General features: G+C 39.7%; 1 protein-coding gene across 1 annotated transcript in view; it reads left to right on the forward strand.

The window, feature by feature from the left end:
• The window catches only part of FBXL2 (F-box and leucine rich repeat protein 2), a 48,963-nt gene that overhangs the window by 416 nt on the left and 30,546 nt on the right, over positions 1–18,001 (forward strand). Inside the window, exon 2 of the mRNA XM_052694310.1 lies at positions 13,942–14,003. Coding sequence (XP_052550270.1) covers positions 13,942–14,003 — 62 coding nt within the window. The remainder of the gene's footprint in view (positions 1–13,941; positions 14,004–18,001) is intronic.

The following is an 18,001-nucleotide window of genomic DNA, read 5'->3' on the forward strand; positions in this document are numbered from 1 at the left end:
ATGTGTATGAGGCAGCTGTGGGTGTCCTGCTTGGGATGGAGTGCCAAGCCCTATGGAGGGAAGCGGGATGCTCCTCTGTGGCAGCGTAAGTTAAATTTCTCTATTGCATTTGCACAAATAATGCTCCTTCTGTCCCTTCCCCATGTATTTTGAACCTGAGCAAAACAACCTTGAGAGGCGAAACGTGAGGAGGAATGATAATATGGGTAGCCAGCACTCGCAGTGCACCTCTCTGTAGTGCTGTGTACTTACAGTAGACAGACTTGATCAGCAGAGGATACAGAAAATATATGTTGCTACAAGGGATAGCAAACACCAGTGAGTGTGGCTGTAGGCGGTGTGGTGTTGGTGACATGGTTGTGATGTGACTTGATGACATCCCGCTCTGCATTGGCTTTCCTTCATGCATGCTATGGGGCTTCTCTGATGTGGAAGATCTGAAAAGCCAGCTTAATAAAAACAGATTTATTCCATGTTGCAGGTATGGAAACAAAAAGAATAAAATATTTGATGAGGTGTTTTACGATATAAGTAAACACTTTACCTCAACTCTGAGGAAGATGAAAAAGGGATTCATTTTGACCAGATAACACGAGACATTTCAATATAGGCAATACTGGTGTTTCTACAAATCAGAAAGACCATTGGCTTATTGCTTGCTTATTTTGACAGTAGACTGCAATAGAACACTGATTTAGCGATCTCTGTTAAAATTAGAGACTGTGTGGGGTTAGCAGATGTGGAAAGTTGAAACTGAAGTCAAATTTTGACTGAAGCATAGCAACTATTTTTAGGTTAATGGAGTAAAGTAGTACTAATCTTGGCACTGTGACAGTATTGATCTGAGCGCCAGCAGAAGGCTATACATTAACAGTACTTCATCTGTTTTGTCAATTAGAAGCTAGAATAACAGCATCAATGTCATTATAAATTACCAACTTGTCTAATGGTTCTGGTAATATTTCTCGTAAATCAGAAACGCACTTGAAAGGGATATGCTAAGTATGACAAAACCATATTAAATTGTGCAATCAAAGAGTTCTCGCTCTGAGTTCAAACAGTAGCCTGGAGCTAAGTTCAGACAGTAATCACAACACTCATTTGCATTCTTTCTAATAACCTTTTCAGGAAGGTAATCGGTATACTCCATACAATTTATTTTTGTTTGGTTTATGTTCTAGCATGCTTAAAAAAAAAAAAAAGATAGAACCTCTGATCCTTCTTGAGCAAGATATATTGAGCAACTTGATTTGGACGTGGCAGGGTTGGAGTCCAGTCTTCTGTCTGAGCTTCTGTAAAACAGCTTTCCCACTGGAACTTCATAGTATGTGGTGGGAAACCTTAATTCCTTGTAAAACTTCAGAGGTGAACACAAACAGTGATTTCTTGAGTTTTTAAGAATGCAGCTCTTAGATTCATCACTTCAAAGTCAGTATGCACTGTTACAATGGAAAAGATTAGATTACTTTTCTAAGGGATAGAACTCAGAGCACTCTCCTATCTCCTCTGTCAAATCCATGTTTATTTTTCAGGATCAAGAAATTACTTGTCTGTTTCTGTTGACATTTAAACTCATTCTTGAGCTTGAACATATTTTTTACTGATGGTTTGTTGAAGATCAAATTTTTCTCAGAATGATTTTTCTAAAAATACACCATGCTATGAATATCTGAAAAATCTGAGTATAATGTTATTGCCCAAGACTGCATGGAACCAAGTGGATTATTTTTGAAGCAAAATTAATTTTGATCACAAAGTCCCTGTGAATGATGCTGTGGTGGAATCTGCTCTAGGATCAGTTTCAGTATTTTTGATTAGAGTTACAAAATTACCTGAATGGTCAAGGAAAAATGGTCTCAGCTATTTTGAACTTACATTGCTACTTTCATTTGAGACTTCAGTGCTTAAGGAGGGATTTGTCAGTTATTATCTAACCTGCTCAAGAAAAGCAAGTCCAGAATCTATAAACTGCATGATTTTCCCATTTCCTTCACTGTCCTGTCAACACTCTTCAGTCTCTTGAGTGATTCCATCTGGGTTGTTACCTTCACCCTGGGGAAGCTATTGTATTTATGGAAGAGGAGGGCTGGAACTGGGAGTGTGCCCCTTCCTGTACTTGCCCATTTATGATTACTTACAACCACAAACTGCTGCTGTGTGGCCTACAAGGAAGGGCATAATGGCAGCAGCAAGATGTCAAGCATCAAAATATGGGCTGTGATTGACAATGTACTTTGTCCTAGTGTCCTTCTGTCCTCTCCTTCAGAGATGAGATACTAAAGTCTGTTTTCATTAGTTTGATTACTTTGAACTGGTTATTGAATATGTTCTCTAAACTGAAATCAATAAGGAGACGAGACATCAAGTCGTTATAAATGTGAAACTCTACCAGCATGTCATGCTCTTCTGTCATCAGAAGTTGAAATTGAGGTCAGAGCTTCACTGAGGAACAGCATTTCCAAATCATGACTTGATGTAGTTATTACCTGGATGTTAACAGCCGTAACATCTGTGAATGTATAGTTCTGAAAATGGTCTCTAATCTACTTCTGAAGCAAAATTATCAAGGTTGTTTATTTCCAAAGAAATTCAAGAGCTGTAAGCTTTGGCACATAGTAGAGACTCAGTGAGTGTCCAGCTTCTCCTCTGAAGTTCAGATGCCTTCCTTCCCTGTAACAGTTTAAAGTGTTTTGGAAATGCTACTCTAATGCTGTTTCCTGTGAAGTCAGTTGTAATCCCACATGTGATCTTGGAGAGGTACATAATTTTGTCTCTTGCCACTGAAAACTGCTATTAATTGCACATTATATATGTGTGCAGTAGCAACACATCTTGTGTCATTTTTATTTTCTGGATCATGCTCTGGGGAGATTGTCTGGTGGAGGTTTGCTCTTCATAATAAAAATTTCACACTCGGTGCTAAGAAAAACATCAATTCTGACATAGTGTTTATGATGCAGATCAAGCACTGCTTTAAAGCAGCTTTGTAGAAGCTTTAGAGTCATTTCTATGATTAATTACATCTTCTAATATAATTTTGAAGAACAGTTATGCTTGTGGAAAAAAAGCAGTATTCAAAATTGCTCTCAAAGGTGTTTAGAGATTCTGCTTCAGCCATACAAACAGGGCTTAAGCCATAATTACATTTACAGTGTGAGCTGGTGTCACTAGAAATATTTGACATATTGGAAAGATTTGGCCTTCCAGACCAAGACCAATGGAGGACTGTATCAATCCAAAGAAGAGTGGTGTAAATTAGAGAAACCAACCTGCAGAAGAATTTCTGGGTTTGTACGCTTGCTCTCCATTGCACTGCAGTCAGTTTAGTGTTAGTTTGTAGGTTAAAATACTGGAGACTAGGAATAAAACTAGTCATATGTATGGCACTAAAAACAACTACGGGCTGACATGATGATTCAGAGCAGGAATTTTGAAAGATGAACTCCTAAGGGCTTTGATGAACCTGTGATTGGATTAAATCTGGATGGCTGAAACAGAAAGGCTGTCTACAGCCAAATACTGTTGTATTTAAGCAAATAGGTAACAGCTTTTCTCACACTATTTTCCAAAAACGTGTCACAGTATGAATGTCTACAATGTTTATTGCAGCATGATTCTATAGAGTGTGTGAAAACAAGAGACTATTTTTGCCACAAGATGAATTTTAGTATGATTGCGCAGTCCCTGTGAATGATGCATTTAATTCCTTTCAGTCTTTCTGCTTAGAGACTCAGAGTTACTTGAATATTCAAATAATCATAGAATTGCTCAGGTTGGAAAAGGTACCTTTCGCCAGTGCTTTGTCCTTGGAACTTGGCAAAGTGCATTTGAATTGGTTTAATGCTGGAGAAGGATTTGTTGCTCTCCTGCTCAAGAAGAAAGCGCTGAAAGATACAGAACCTGAAAGATCATCCAGCTTTGTAATGGGCTACAGTCAATGCAACTGTTTGTCTGTCTACTTACTTTCCTTCACAGATCTGTTGCCCTTGAAACCTGCAAAGCAGACTATCTGGGTTTCCCTACAGTCTGTTGTACAATCAAATCTGAAGACTACATCAGTTGAAGGCTCCATTTTTCAAAGGAATAACCTATGAATGCTTCATTATATACTGTTTGTGCTTGGAAATCTATTATCTTAAAGAGAAGTAATGAAAAAGAAAGCAAAATACAGCCCTTAAAATATTTTATAGAACGGGGAAAAGACCAAACAAACAAAAAACCAACAAACCCAGCACCAGCAACAAAACATACAAACTACCTGAAGAAAATATTTGCTGGGCATAGTTTTATCATCAGCAAATATGCAGACATTACAACTATGAAATAAACAAGAGAGTTTGGCTAAGCAGATTATTATACCAAAAAGAGAATAGATAGAGTACTTACCCTTGTCCTGGGCTCACTGTAAAGCTCCAAAGGAGGAATCTTCAGAAGAGATCCTTCCCACCAGCAGTCAGCTCTTAAATGGGTCTAGGAGAGGTGCAGCCAGGCTCCACCCCTTCCATCACACAGCTGAATCGCCTTCACCTGTGCTCCATGGCTGACTCAGTGCTCGCCTCAGGTGGTCAATCAGAGGCTCAGGCCGTGATTCAGCAGTTCCCATACATACATGTACTTTGTGTTTCTTCTGCCATCTTTGGTAGTGGTTCGAACAAGGCACTTCAGAAGAAAAAGGATGAACTAATGGATCATAATCTGAACAGAGAGTTAATTGTTTCCCGGTGTTGCTCCTGTCTCTAAGTGTCTGAAATTGAAGACTTGTATCATGGGAGAAGCAAAACTTGGAAATATTTTGTTTTTCCAAATAGTAATGCAAAACCTGTTTCTGTTGGTTAGGTATAGGGCTTAATCATGAAGACTACAAAACACCAGTTACACAATAGAGAGTATTGACAAAAAGCTATCTTTCAACTGAATTTTAGACTTGCATTTAGTGAGGTCAATCTGATTCTACCAACCATCAGATTTCCCCTTTGTTATTCTTAACAAATTAGTGTAGGAGCTACCACACTCAAGTTAGCTGAGGACAGCCTGCATCCTCAGAAATATTGGCCATGATACAGGAAAAAATTCTGCATCTTTGAGAGTTCGTTCTGTGCCTCTTTGATTTGTCTCAGAATTTACAATGAAATAACCATTTGAAGAAATGTCACAGCACTTTAAATAACGGTGGTGGTGAGACAGCAGATTGTGCTAGTCTGCTTAGTACGTGGGGCTAATTCAGAGGATTGCTCTCTCTTTGGTGACTTTCCAGGAGAAAAGGCAGGTCTTGCTTAAAGAGATAGTCAGCTCAACTGACAAGTTTGGGTAACCTACTTATTAAGCCTTAATAATTACTGCACACGATCAGATTAAGCCATACTCTTAAAAATGCTTGATAGTTCCAAATGCATTTGGCTGGAAGCAGCTACTATTCTGAAGACTGTGCAGGAAAGGGTGCTGTCAGCTGCTTGGTTAACTGAGAAGAAGCTGGGGAGCACAAGGCAGCAGTCAGGGCGACCTCAGGCACCTCCTGCTCCCTGCAACAAGGCATCTGAGTTGGGGTGGCCGAAGGCTTTGAGGTGGAGTTGTGGCTGCAGAGATGAGCGCTGACCTTCATCTGCTACTCAGTGGGTACAGGGCCTTGCAAGAGCCAGGGTGGTGCTCTCCAGTAAAATGTCAGTGATGTGCTCTGAATGCCAGCGCTGGTGAAATGAGAATGATGGCTTTGCTGGAAGAAAACCAAGCAGTAAAGCGGGTAGTGTGGCTAGCTGCATCTGCCTGATGAGTTTTATTATGTTGGACAGAGCTTGCTTGGGGAAACTTTGAAAGGAGTATGGCCCTTATGGGCAGCCCTGGGACAGTGATAAGCACTGGGTAAGGGCACAGAGATTCCTGGCTGTGCTTTATCTTAATCTGTGAAGATGAGTTGTAATTATTCATAGGATCAACAGAAAAGGCTTTCATATGAGGTGTTGTTTTTCATCAGGACATTTGTCACACTTCTGGAAGAGGAAAGATTCAGTCGGCATCTGGCAGTGAGGAGGAAGCTGAGGGCCTGCAGAAGACAGTGTGCTGTGCTCTGGGGAGAGTGGTTAGCTGCCATGGTAAGCAGCATGGCTGGGGTGTAAAAGTGTGTAGAGTCAAAGCTGGAGGCAAAGCACAGCTGGAGCATGGCAGGAAACAGTATTGAAGTAAAAGGCTGCCGGTCTGACTCTGCTGTAGGTGGCAGTAGTTTGAGATGGCATTGCCTTTTGTGTTGCTCTTTTTTGTGTCCTTGACTGTACAGAAAGCTTTACCATGGGTTCTGTTGTCTTTGGTATCACCTATTTCAGTCCTGATAGCAATGCTTATCCATTCTGCCGTCTAACACTGCTTTGTTGCCTAGATACAATTACATTTTGCTACTTAAGTGGTGTTAAATGATTCTCCTTGTCTGCCTTACTCTAGTGCATTAATTGTACATTTCCTGAGGAAGCACCAAATAGCAGCTATTCTCTGACTATTAGGAAATAGCTTGTAGAGTAACGTGAGATAAACCTAAATTGCTTATCAAGTATAACCGTTTTCACTTCTGTTCCTCCTTCATTTTTCTCATGTAGCTAAATGAAAAAAACTTTTTAGCACACCACTGATGACATTAGAGCTCTCATAAGCTGCTCTGGCTTTCTTTCTGCTATAGCAAAAGGTAGTTTCAGTTTTATGGTGAAGGCAAAATTGTATGGGCAACAAATGGGAACAGTTCCAATGAGGAGGAAAGATGTGCTGCAGGTTGGTGGGATTTGCACTGGGGTGCAAAAATCTGCACATAGGAGGAACTGGGTAAAACCTCAGTTGTCTTTTGCAAGGATTTTCTTTTAAAACATCTTATGGTGTCTCTTACTGCATAAATAGTACTAAAATGCTGTTCTTACAAGTGGAAACCTGAAAGACATGATGCTTTTAACATATGGAAATGTTCACAACTTAACTAGTATGTCTGCTGTGTCAACAGTAGGGGAAGGGAAATTAATGGATTTAATTCTAAACTACTGTGTCCTTTGGTGACAGTGACCCACCCTTGGGTTTTATTACTGGTTTGTTAAATAATTCAATCTTGTTGTCCATCCGTCTTCTCTTTTTACTGATTTTTCTTTGGAGTCTCAGTCATCTTCTCTCCCAAACCTGTGTTTACTCAAAAATGCTTGCTTTAGCATTCTAATGAGCAAAGTTGTTTTTGAGAACCTCCTTTTTAAGAGTTGGCATGTTGAAAATCCTCATTTATTCTGATTTCAGTGGAAATTAAATACATAAATATCTCTGTGGAACTAAGCCATAATGGCTGAGCTGCTAACAAAATGGTTTCATCTGCTAAAGAAATAGTCCTTTATTGAAGAGTCGATTAAATCACAACTGAAAATGCATCCCTTAAAAAACAAAACAAAACAAAAAACTTTCAACAGAATTAATAGCATGACTGTCTTTTGATGTTGAAAATATTAGTCACGTGGAATTTCTGAATTATTTAGATAAACATGATAAACCAGAATGAATATTCCTTTGTTTGTTCATGGAAAAAATTACATTTTTGATCATCACAGAATCACAGAATGGTCAGGGTTGGGAGGGACCTCAAGGATCATGAATCTCCAACCCCCTGCCACATGCAGGGCCACCAATCTCCCCATTTAATATCAGACCAGGTTGCCCAGGGCCCCATCCAACCTGGCCCTGAACACCTCCAGGGACGGGGCATCCACAGCCTCTCTGGTTGTGTTCCAGCACCTCACCACTCTCTTGGTAAAGAACTTCCCCCTGACATCCAACCTAAATCTACCCTCCCTCAACTTAAAAACCATTTCCCCTTGTCCTGCTATTATCCACCGTTTCAAAGAGTTGGCTCCCCTCTTGTTTTAGGCTGCCTTTAGGTACTGAAAGGCTGCAATGAGGTCACCCCACAGCCTTCTTTTCTCCAGGCTGAACAAGCCCAGCTCCGTCAGCCTTTCTTCATAGGGGAGGTGCTCCAGTCCCCTGATCATCTTTGTGGCTCCTCTGGACCCTCTCCAACAGCTCCCTGTCTTTCTTGTACTGGGGGCTCCAGACCTGGACACAGTACTGCAGATGGGGCCTCACAAGAGCAGAGTAGAGGGGACAATCACCTCCCTGTCCCTGCTGGCCACCGCTTTTCTGATGGAGCCCAGGATACTATTTGCCTTCCATGCCCAAGTGCAAAACTCTGCACTTTGCTGTGTTGAACCTCATCAGGTTCACCCGAGCCCACCTTTCAAGCCTGTCGAGGTCCCTCTGAATGGCATCCCTTCCTTCTACCGTGCCAACTGCACCACTCAGCTTGGTGGCGTCAGCAAACTTGCTGAGGGTGCACTCGATTCCATCATCGATGTCCCAAGACAGACCCCTGGGGGACGCCGCTTGTTACCGGCCTCCACCTGGACATGGAGCCACTGATGACCACCCTCTGTCTGCGGCCTTTCAACCAGTTTCTCATCCATCAAGTGGCTCACCCATCAAATCCACACCCCTCCAATTTGGAGATAAGGATGTGGTGAGGGACCATGTCAAAGGCCTTGCCCTAGTCCAGGTAAATGACATCGGTCACCTTTCCCTTGTCCACTGATGCCATCACTCCATCATAGAAGGCCACCAGATTGGTCAAGCATGACCTTCCCCTGGTGAAGCCGTGCTGGCTGTCTTGGGCCACGCACTCATTCCTCATGTGATCAAGCATGTGATCAAGTATGTTATCCAAGAAACAGGTTCCTCATACCACAGTTCCTTGCCAGCGGGGTACAAAATCGTGTGTGTGCAATCCCACCAAAAAGAGATTGCTTCAACTCAATAATTCTGGTGTAAACAGGAGAGCTTTATCACTGTTAGACCACAAGAGAATAACACGTGGATGCTTTTAATGCTAACAAGCTAAGTGTGATGTATGGGGAAGTTATTTTCTGGGACTGGTGGTAATCATTACATTTCATAATGTGGAAGAGGAAACAAAAGATGAGATCATTCTTTCTGGATTTGATCTATTTGCACAATGTGTATATATGCTCTATTTATATGCAGTGAAGCAATAAAAAGAAAAAAAGGAGTTCCAGAAGAAGCCAATGGAGTATCCTCTGAGTGCTGGAGAGGAACCTCCCCAGCTCAGAAGACGTGTCGGTACAACCTTCAAGCTGGATGACAACCTGCTCCCTACTGAGGAGAGGATCCTGCTTTGCAGGAATTGGAGAGCAATTTTATTTTTATTTTTTTTAGCGTAAGCAACTATCAGGTCTTCTTAAGGAAGTACTCATTTTCTAGCGCACTGTAACCAGTCTTTTATGTACAGAGATGCTATAATGGAAGATCAGGATTGTGAGAAACGGTCCAAGATTGTGCAATTAGTTGTCAGAAAGAAGATGAGGTGAAGCACTGTTACAGGGTTCCGTTGTGGGTTTGTGTTGTTTCCCTAACTCCTTTCAGCACATAGACATTTTTTGTATCGCCTGTGCTTACTGGAAATTCAGAGCTGGTTTTAGAGCAGCATTCTGTTGCAGATGTTCAGTGTCACCTCTTGTCTTTCATTCTTCACTGATTCGCCTATTATATTTCAAAGTTTTGTACAGTTAAAAGCACACTTTTCTGGGGTCTTACATACCCTGTTGCTAATGCAGTCAAACTTGCAATCAAGTGCAAAAGCAAGGAAAGAAGAAATAGTCCTTCTACATCCACAATTATTTTGTAATATTACTGCATACAGGTATTTGAAGGGCATGTCATTGTCCATCATAAAATCACAAGGTTGGAAACAACCTGTAAGATCATCCGGTCCAACCATCTCATCACCATTGCCACCACGAGCACTAAACCACATCTCACAGCTCCTCACCTGGACACCTCTTGAACACTGCCAGGGACGGTGACTCCACCACCTCCCTGGGCAGCCATTCCAGTGCCTGACCACTCTGAGAGAAAAAGTTTCAGTGAGAGAAAAAGTTGTCAGTGCTTTCTAACTATAAGGAAAAATAGATTTGTCAAGGTTATTAAATATTTTCACAGCATTTGATGAACACTTCCTTGGCAGGTTTTCTCTATTTTTTTCAAATAGAGAGGTAGCAAAGTCACGGTTTAAAAATTTAGTAGGCAGTATTGTTTACCTCAGAGAGGTGATACATGCACGTATGGTAATTACTTCAGTAGCAAATTCTGTGATAAATGGCAGTTTCAGATCATCAGGAAATCTTCAAAGAAATACATTGTCTCCTCTGCACATTCTCTTTTGATTCCAGTTGCATGCTGTCAAATTCGCGTTACGTAGTTTCGTCTAAAAGACACCAACGTCTTATCCTGTATCTGCTCTTCATTTGGCCAAAATCTAGCACTGAAGAGCCAATAGACGGCACCGTCTTCTGACTTGCAAATGCATTATCATTCTAGAAGCTAATCTGCTTATTTAAATATCTAATTCTATGAAAACAATACTTGATGGTGTGGTAACTGTAGCCAGCGCATACATGAACATGTAGAAGTGTATGAGAGAAAACAGCTTTGAATCTGTTTGTGGCCTCATCTGCAACTTCTGTTAGAGGCACGGTACTTGGTGTTGCTTACTTCCTAAAAGGAGGAGTAAAAGCTGCTGTTTAAAATTTTTTTTCAGTTTAATTTGGATTCCTAAATGCAAACATACAGGTCATACTTAGTTCATTTATTTAACATAGTCTGCCATTCCAACTTTAAATTCTAACTATATCTTATGTAAACAAAGATTATAGGTCTTTTTCCCATAAGAGTTGCCAGGAGTATGGTTCAGTTGTAGGTTTAGATTTTCAGCTTTCCCACAAGAGGAAAATACTAAGCATTCTCAAAAATCTGTGCTATGATTTGTAATGATTTTGCTTTTTAATGCAGAAGTTAAATTCCTGGCCCAGGCATTAGACAAAGTGACCAGAGAAGAAGCGTTACTGAACCTGGTGCTCACCAACCCTCATTAAAGAGATTAAGCTTGGAGGCATTCTGGGCAGCAGTGACTGTGCCCTTGTACAGTCTGTGATCTGGAGGAAGCTGGACCTGGCAAAATGCAGTTAGGACGCTGAATTTCAGGACCGTGAACTTCAGGCTGCTGAAGGAATTGCTGGATGAAGTCCCCTGGGAAGTTGTCTTTAGAGATAAAGGAGCAGAGCTGGCAGCTAATTAAGGATACCTTTTTGAGAGCATAAGAGCTCTGTCCATTTGTATAGGAAAAAAAGCAGAGGAGGCAGGAAACTGGCATGGCTGAGCTGATTGAACTGGGAGTTAAGGACACACACAGACAGTGGAAGCAGGGACATGTGGCCTGGGAAGAATACAGGAATGCCCTCCAGATATGCAGAGATGGGATTGTGAAAGCCAAGGCGCAGATAGAACTGCCCTTGATGGGGGATGGGAAGATTAACAAGGGATTCTACATGTACATTGTTCAGAAGAGACAACCCAAAAGAGTGTACCCCCTCTGATAAATAAGAAGGGAAAACTGGCTACAGCAGGCATGGAGAAGGGAGTGGTGCGGTGAGTTCTTTGCTTCTGTCAGCCAAGCTTCTCATGTCTCTTGTGTCTCTGAACTTCTAGGTGGGGCCTGAGGGGGCAAAATCCCTCCCACTGTAAGAGAAGAGTAAGTCTGAGACTGATTTGTGAGACTGGATGTTTATAAATCTGTGGGGCCTGATGATGTGTATGCCAGGTCTTGAGGGAGCTGGCTGATGTGTTTGCCAAGCTGCTATCCATTATATTTGAAAAGTCTTGGCTATCAGCATAGTCCCTGGTGACTGGAAAAAAGAGAAACTTTGCTTCAATTTTTAAGAAAGGGAGAAAGAAATGAAGAACTACAGACCAGTGAGCCTGGGAAGGTCATGGAACAGATCCTCCTGGAAAGCATGTTAAGGCACGTGGGAGACAAGGAGGTGATCCAAGACAGCCAGCATGGCTTCACCAAGGACAGATTGTGCCTGACCAATCTGATGGCCTTCTGCAATGAGTGACAGCATCGGTGAGCAAAGGAAGGGCAACTGGTGTCATCTACACGAACTTCTGCAAGGCCTTTGACATGGTTCTACACTACATCCTTATCTGTAAATTGGAGAGAGATGGCTTGGAAGGTCAGACTGTTGGGTGAGGAATTAGTTGGAAGGTTGCAGCCAGAGGGTTGTGATCAGTACATAAAAGAAGCTTATGCTGCAAATATCAGCTTGAGCATGCATTGTATCTGTTTTTATTAGATAGTAATTTGCTCATAGCTCATTAACTTAATAACATAGTGAGCATATGTGCTTGTTACTGTATATCTGGCAGTCTCCAGCTTAAAGAGAGGAAGGATAATAATAGATTTTGTTCTGGCAAAAGGATAAACTGCTTGTAAACTAGTAAGAGTCTGCAGAGTAGCTATATTTTGAAACATATTTATGCATATAAATGGAAAGTACAGTTTAGATGCATATCAAAGCTTTTGAGGAAGCATCTACAACTGTAGGGTGATGAAGTTGAAAGAGGATTTGTAGTGGTCTGTGGTACTGAATCTTTGGATACTGGACCAGAATTATGAGATCTAAGTTCACTTGTCTGTTTTACCACAGACCTTGTGTGTGCTCTTGGAGGTAACTTCCTTTTTTGACTTATTTTTTAACTGTAATGCACAAGAATATTACCACCATCACCTTGGTGATTTTGAGCTCTGTGAGGATGGTGTGTATCCATTTTCAAAGTGATGCAACAGTAACTACAACTAAGTCTTTGTTTTGACTGTTTCTCTAAAGAGAAGAAATCCTAGTGTGTACTGTTCTCATGCTATGACCTACAAGCTGTGAGTAACAGGTAATATTAAATGGTGAATGTGCACATAAATCCATAAATTATCAATTTCAGTGCTCGGAAGCAGTCAACTAGTTCTGAGACCAGTGATGTATGTGGTGTATTTCAACATAAAGGGTGAAAATACAGATAGCAGTGGGTATTAGATGTAGGGCAGATCAGTGCAAACCTGTGGTCAGCTGTGTGGAACTGCTAAAGCAAATAGTGTGTCTTCTGAGAAGGAGTTAGGGTTATACTTTTGGAGTACAAACGCACATGATTTGAGATTTGAGTCTATGGTAACTGTATTGTTCCATTTGCACGAAAAGGAAGCTTAATTAAACTTGTTGGTCCTGTTGAAATTTAGCTTTATTATTCTTAGATGTGTGGATAGCCTGTTTGTTGTGCAAAAAGGTGGGTGCAAAAAGTGGCTTTTGTTGTGATATCAGAACTGAGAAACAGTGGTGTACAATTAGATCTGAAATCTTCCTTGCACATACTGGAAGAGAAGGAAGGTTCTTCATGGCAGCTAGAAGGAAATCCCAGCTTTCTCATCTTGTAATCTTGATGGTGGAACTGAATGTTTTCTTGGGAGATGCATCAGTAGTAGGAAATTCTGGGTGAGAGGCACTTTGGTTTATTCTTGTAGCATTTCTTGAAATGTCATATACTCTTGCTGCCATACTACTATGGCAGCAAGTTCTTTAAATCAAGATGTTAGTATAGTTTCTCAATTGTCATGTACTTGTGCCAAAGAGTTTAGAACTGCATGGAACACACAGTATAAAACATGTCCACTTTCTGTAATGGAATGGTCCTAAAACGTGCCAATAGTGCATGTTTATATGTGTCTTTCTATGGCAGAATCCTTTATTGCTACCTATAATACTTCTTTTTGGGATGTGTTTCTTTCTGTTTGATGATTACATAGTGGCTCCATAGGTTTTGTGCAGTTAAATTTTAGCACTAAGAAAGAGCAAGTGTATGTGTGGCTGCATCATGTGTACTGAAATGATTTATAGGGTTACCAAATAATATGTTGAAAACTTGCATTAATGGTAATTAAAAAGAGTTAATCACCTACAGAGAAGGTGAAAAGAGGTGTCTCTAAAGGCAGTTTTTCTTGTTGTTCTTTTTAAATAATTTTTTTCTTTCTGTTTCCAGGTTTTCTCAAATAATGATGAAGCCCTTATTAACAAAAAATTGCCCAAAGAACTTCTGTTAAGGTAATTCAAGATAATATATTACGAAGTAAAAATGTTAGGATAATTTACTGCTTGTGTGGCTTACAAACCACAACATGCTATTCATTCTTGAAATAAATGACAGCATGTCTGTTAGATTTTGGGATTTGTGAACCTGTTTTCTTTTGGTTGCTCTTGAGTTGTTTTAATCTGTTCAAATTACATTATACTATGGATGACGTAATTTAATAGTGATGTTTTTGTTGCATATTAGAAAAAGTGAAATAATGTCCACATCTTTAGTATATATAGCCAACTCTTTTCTGTACTGCATGGTGTTTGTCCGTCTGAACAGTGTATGATCCCTCTCTAATGTAATTCCCTATAATAGTTACTCACTCTTCTTGTTACAAACTTTGTTATAACAAACAAATATAACTTCAAAGCTTTCAAAAATGCACTGCAGTGAAAAGCACTGCCAGTCACCCTTATTGTCAGTCTGTGTTATACGTGGCAGAACCAAGAACAGGATTTTACTTGCTGTAATCATTTGGCCAGCCATTCCTTTGCTACTGTGTGAGTAGATCACGTTAGCGACAACATCAAGATCAGTAAATTTAGCCCATAGTTGAGGTACAGATGGATGTCTTCACATGAAAGCAACCTTGAACAAATTGAGCAAGTGCAAACTGCAAAATATGGAGGTACTGCTTCACTGAATGTGACTACGTGAGAGGTGGAACTGAATCTGCTCAGCAGTGTCTTCTCTACCTGCCTATAGTTTTCATTACAGTCCACTCTTAGTGCAGAAAGAAATGTTTGCATATAATGGTGCAATTACAGTTCTTAGTGATGGTGTTATTAAAACTGAGCTGATTTATTAATACACTAAAGAGGAGCATGTACATTATTGCTTCCTGTCTGATTTGATGTTGGATATCTGTAGCAATGATGTGTTGCATTCTTATTTATTCAGAATGTGTTTCTAGAAGGTTATTCCTTCTTGTAGTGTCTGTACTATCACAATGTTCACTTGGTGATGTTAAAGCAACAGCCTTTTGTTAAAGGAATTGGATTTTTGGAAGATTTCCATTTTGTTCCAAAGTACCAGTTCTGTGTGGTGCTGAAATTGTAAATTAGCCTTGTAGAACTGTTTGGAAAATGTAAGTAAATGAACCAAATAATAACCTAAACACAAATTCTAATAACACTGCTTCTTGCACTCATGCCATATTTCTGAATCTGAAGCAGTTCTTTTCTAGCAGTAGGACTGTTTTCTATGGCAATAACTGTGATTTCCACTGTTACTGGTGTTAAGCATCCTATCAACATAGTTCATCAGAATTTGTTGATGTACTTTAGAAAATGAGATAGCAAACAAGTTTTATTCTGAAACAACGTAGTAATTACATGGTGTGCCTTAGCTTTCTTTGTGGGACTGTCTTAACGTCAGTGTCTAAAGAAAGGCTTATCTGTGGGGAATTTGTTTTATGCTTGAAAACGTAAATGCTTTTGTAAGCCTGAGCTTAAATGTCTTTCAAAACCTAAAACCATTTATGTTGCAACATGTTTTAAAAGTAATGTGACAGAACAGGTTCAGTATTGCTGTGCTGAGTGTAATTAACATCCTAATTTTTGTCATATTAACTATGCAGTCTACCCTTAAATTAAGCAGAGTAAATCAGTTGCAGTGGAAACATTTTGCTTTCAGCACAGGAGATGAATAGTAAATGTGAAGTGTCATCAAATGCATGTAGCTTTTCTCTTGCTTACATCACAGTGAAACTATTGGAAAATTCTTCAGCTTTGTTTTAAATATTAAAAAAAGCACTAAAACTTGACACGTGCAAAAAGGTGGTTAATATCTGGATACAAATGGTAAAGCAGAGTGTTGCAAGGGTTGGTCTTATTCTCGTTTGCATTGAGTATTTAAGTAGTTTGACTGTAAAAAGCTAGCCAATATTTTCATTAATGTTGAGAAACATTTTTGTGTTGGCAGGCTTAAGGGATACTACCACTCTTTAAAACGTACTCATTTATTTCAGTGATCATGTACTCTGAGGTTAAAGTAAGCACCTGTGCTAGCTTTCCATGCTAGAAGATTTGATACAAGAATGGCAGCTTCAGAAGCTGAATTGTAAAACAAGGCAATGATTATATAAGCAATTTTTGTTATTGTGGAAGTATTGAAGGACCTGTAAACGTAAGCTGTGGGGAAAAACAAGTACTATTCATGCATATGTAAAAGCATGTATCTGCTTATCTTGTTTTCTTTAACTTTTACTTTATTTTGAAAAATTGTCCCAGGAGATTATAATGGTTTTGGCTTTTTGTGGGCTTTTTTTATTCCTGTTTGTTATTCCTGCATTTATTCCAGCTACTCAAGAAATGAAAATTGGCTATGTTGTCAGCAGTAGAGATGTTTACTTTTGGTCACTAGAACCATTTCCTTCATGCCAACGAACTTCTGATGTTTGTGAATTGTACCTTAAATGTAGAAGCTATGACTTCTGCTATAAACGGTACTTGAAGGGTTCACGTGCTTGAATAACAGGTCTCAGTCATCAGACTTCAAATTTAAGCATTCAGTCAGATACAAAAGAAGAAAAGTTTTGGGACCCAAGTTAGGAGAGGAACTCAGTAGTTGTCCTCCAGCAGCACCTGTCCTTGTAAATAAGAATAAGGTATTATGCATTTTCATGCTTCTTTTGTTTATATTACTCCATGGTGCTTTTTGTTGGTGTTTTTCTCAATAACACAGCAGTCTTCCTGATTTTGAAACTTCCCACCTAATTTGAGCAAAACTGTAACTTTCAAAACCGTGTTTAGCCATTTTTTCTTCCCCAGCTTTTTTCCCTCATTCATAGCACACATTAAACCACTGGCTGGCACACAGCTCCTAAGAAGATCAATGTGAGATCTTTTCCATATTCCAAAGGGAGTTCATTGACCGCCAGCCAGGCTGTTGATCAAGTCTTGTTTTCTTGGATGTAGCAGAAGCTCTTTTCTGAATTCGAGGTAAATCACTGAAAGATTTTGAAGTCAGTTCACACTTGAGACTAATTGGAAGGTTTTCTAACGAAAGCGGATTAATCTGACAGTTGCAACTTGTATCTTCAGTGTTTACTTGAGATTAGGTGTGCTACCATGAGAATCATGAGGGTACAGAGAAAACGAAATGACTATTTTATTAATGGACAAAGCATGTTAAATAGAATTAACACTGGTGTTGTGATATTATTAATCAATGGCTGATAAGTCCATAAAACTTTTCTAAAATGCTTACTAAGACATAGTCTTAATTATTAAAATTCTATTGTTTTCCAGGCTGAAGATCAAACTATGTAATCACTTCCCTGACAGCTCTATCTTGTCCCATGCCCAGTTCACTCTGATCATTTGTTTGCTTTTCTAATCATGTCTTTGTGGTTAAGGACCACTGGAAATGGGTATGTGACTCCACAGGCTGAGTCTGGATTTAGATGTGCTGTTCCCAGTCTTACTGTTCTTCCTCGCTTACTATCAACTTTAGTCTCCATATTTATGGTTAATAAATATATTGCCCTTATCTTTATATAGTGGAGTTCCCTATATTGGGAAGTTTGTAAGAGGTACTGACCACTCAAAAATGATTGCTCGTATCAAACAAGTTTGGTCATTTGTAACTGGAGGAGGTAGTTGCCAGTTTCTATTTAATGTTTAAGTTAAGTGATTTGGGTTTGTTCATAAACAAGTGCAAGAATAATCTTAAAATTGGATGTTTGGAACAGAATTGTTTGAAATGAAATTTCTTCTTAAAATGCAAGAGGCTGTAAGAACACAAACTGAAAACTGTATGAGTGCCTTTATGTATGGTACTAATGCAGAAGAGGAGATTTGGGAATGGAAAATTCACTTTGCCAAGATAGTGAGTAAAATTCAGGCATTATGAAAAGGAAATACTTTGTTTAAGGTTTGTGCTTGACCAACTGGGACTTCCTTACAAATGTACTGCTTCAGCATTACTTGATTCAGTATGAATAGTATCACTTGGTTACAAA

Source organism: Tympanuchus pallidicinctus, unplaced genomic scaffold, assembly GCF_026119805.1.
Source record: "Tympanuchus pallidicinctus isolate F22 unplaced genomic scaffold, pur_lepc_1.0 scaffold3, whole genome shotgun sequence".
NCBI lineage: Eukaryota > Metazoa > Chordata > Aves > Galliformes > Phasianidae > Tympanuchus > Tympanuchus pallidicinctus.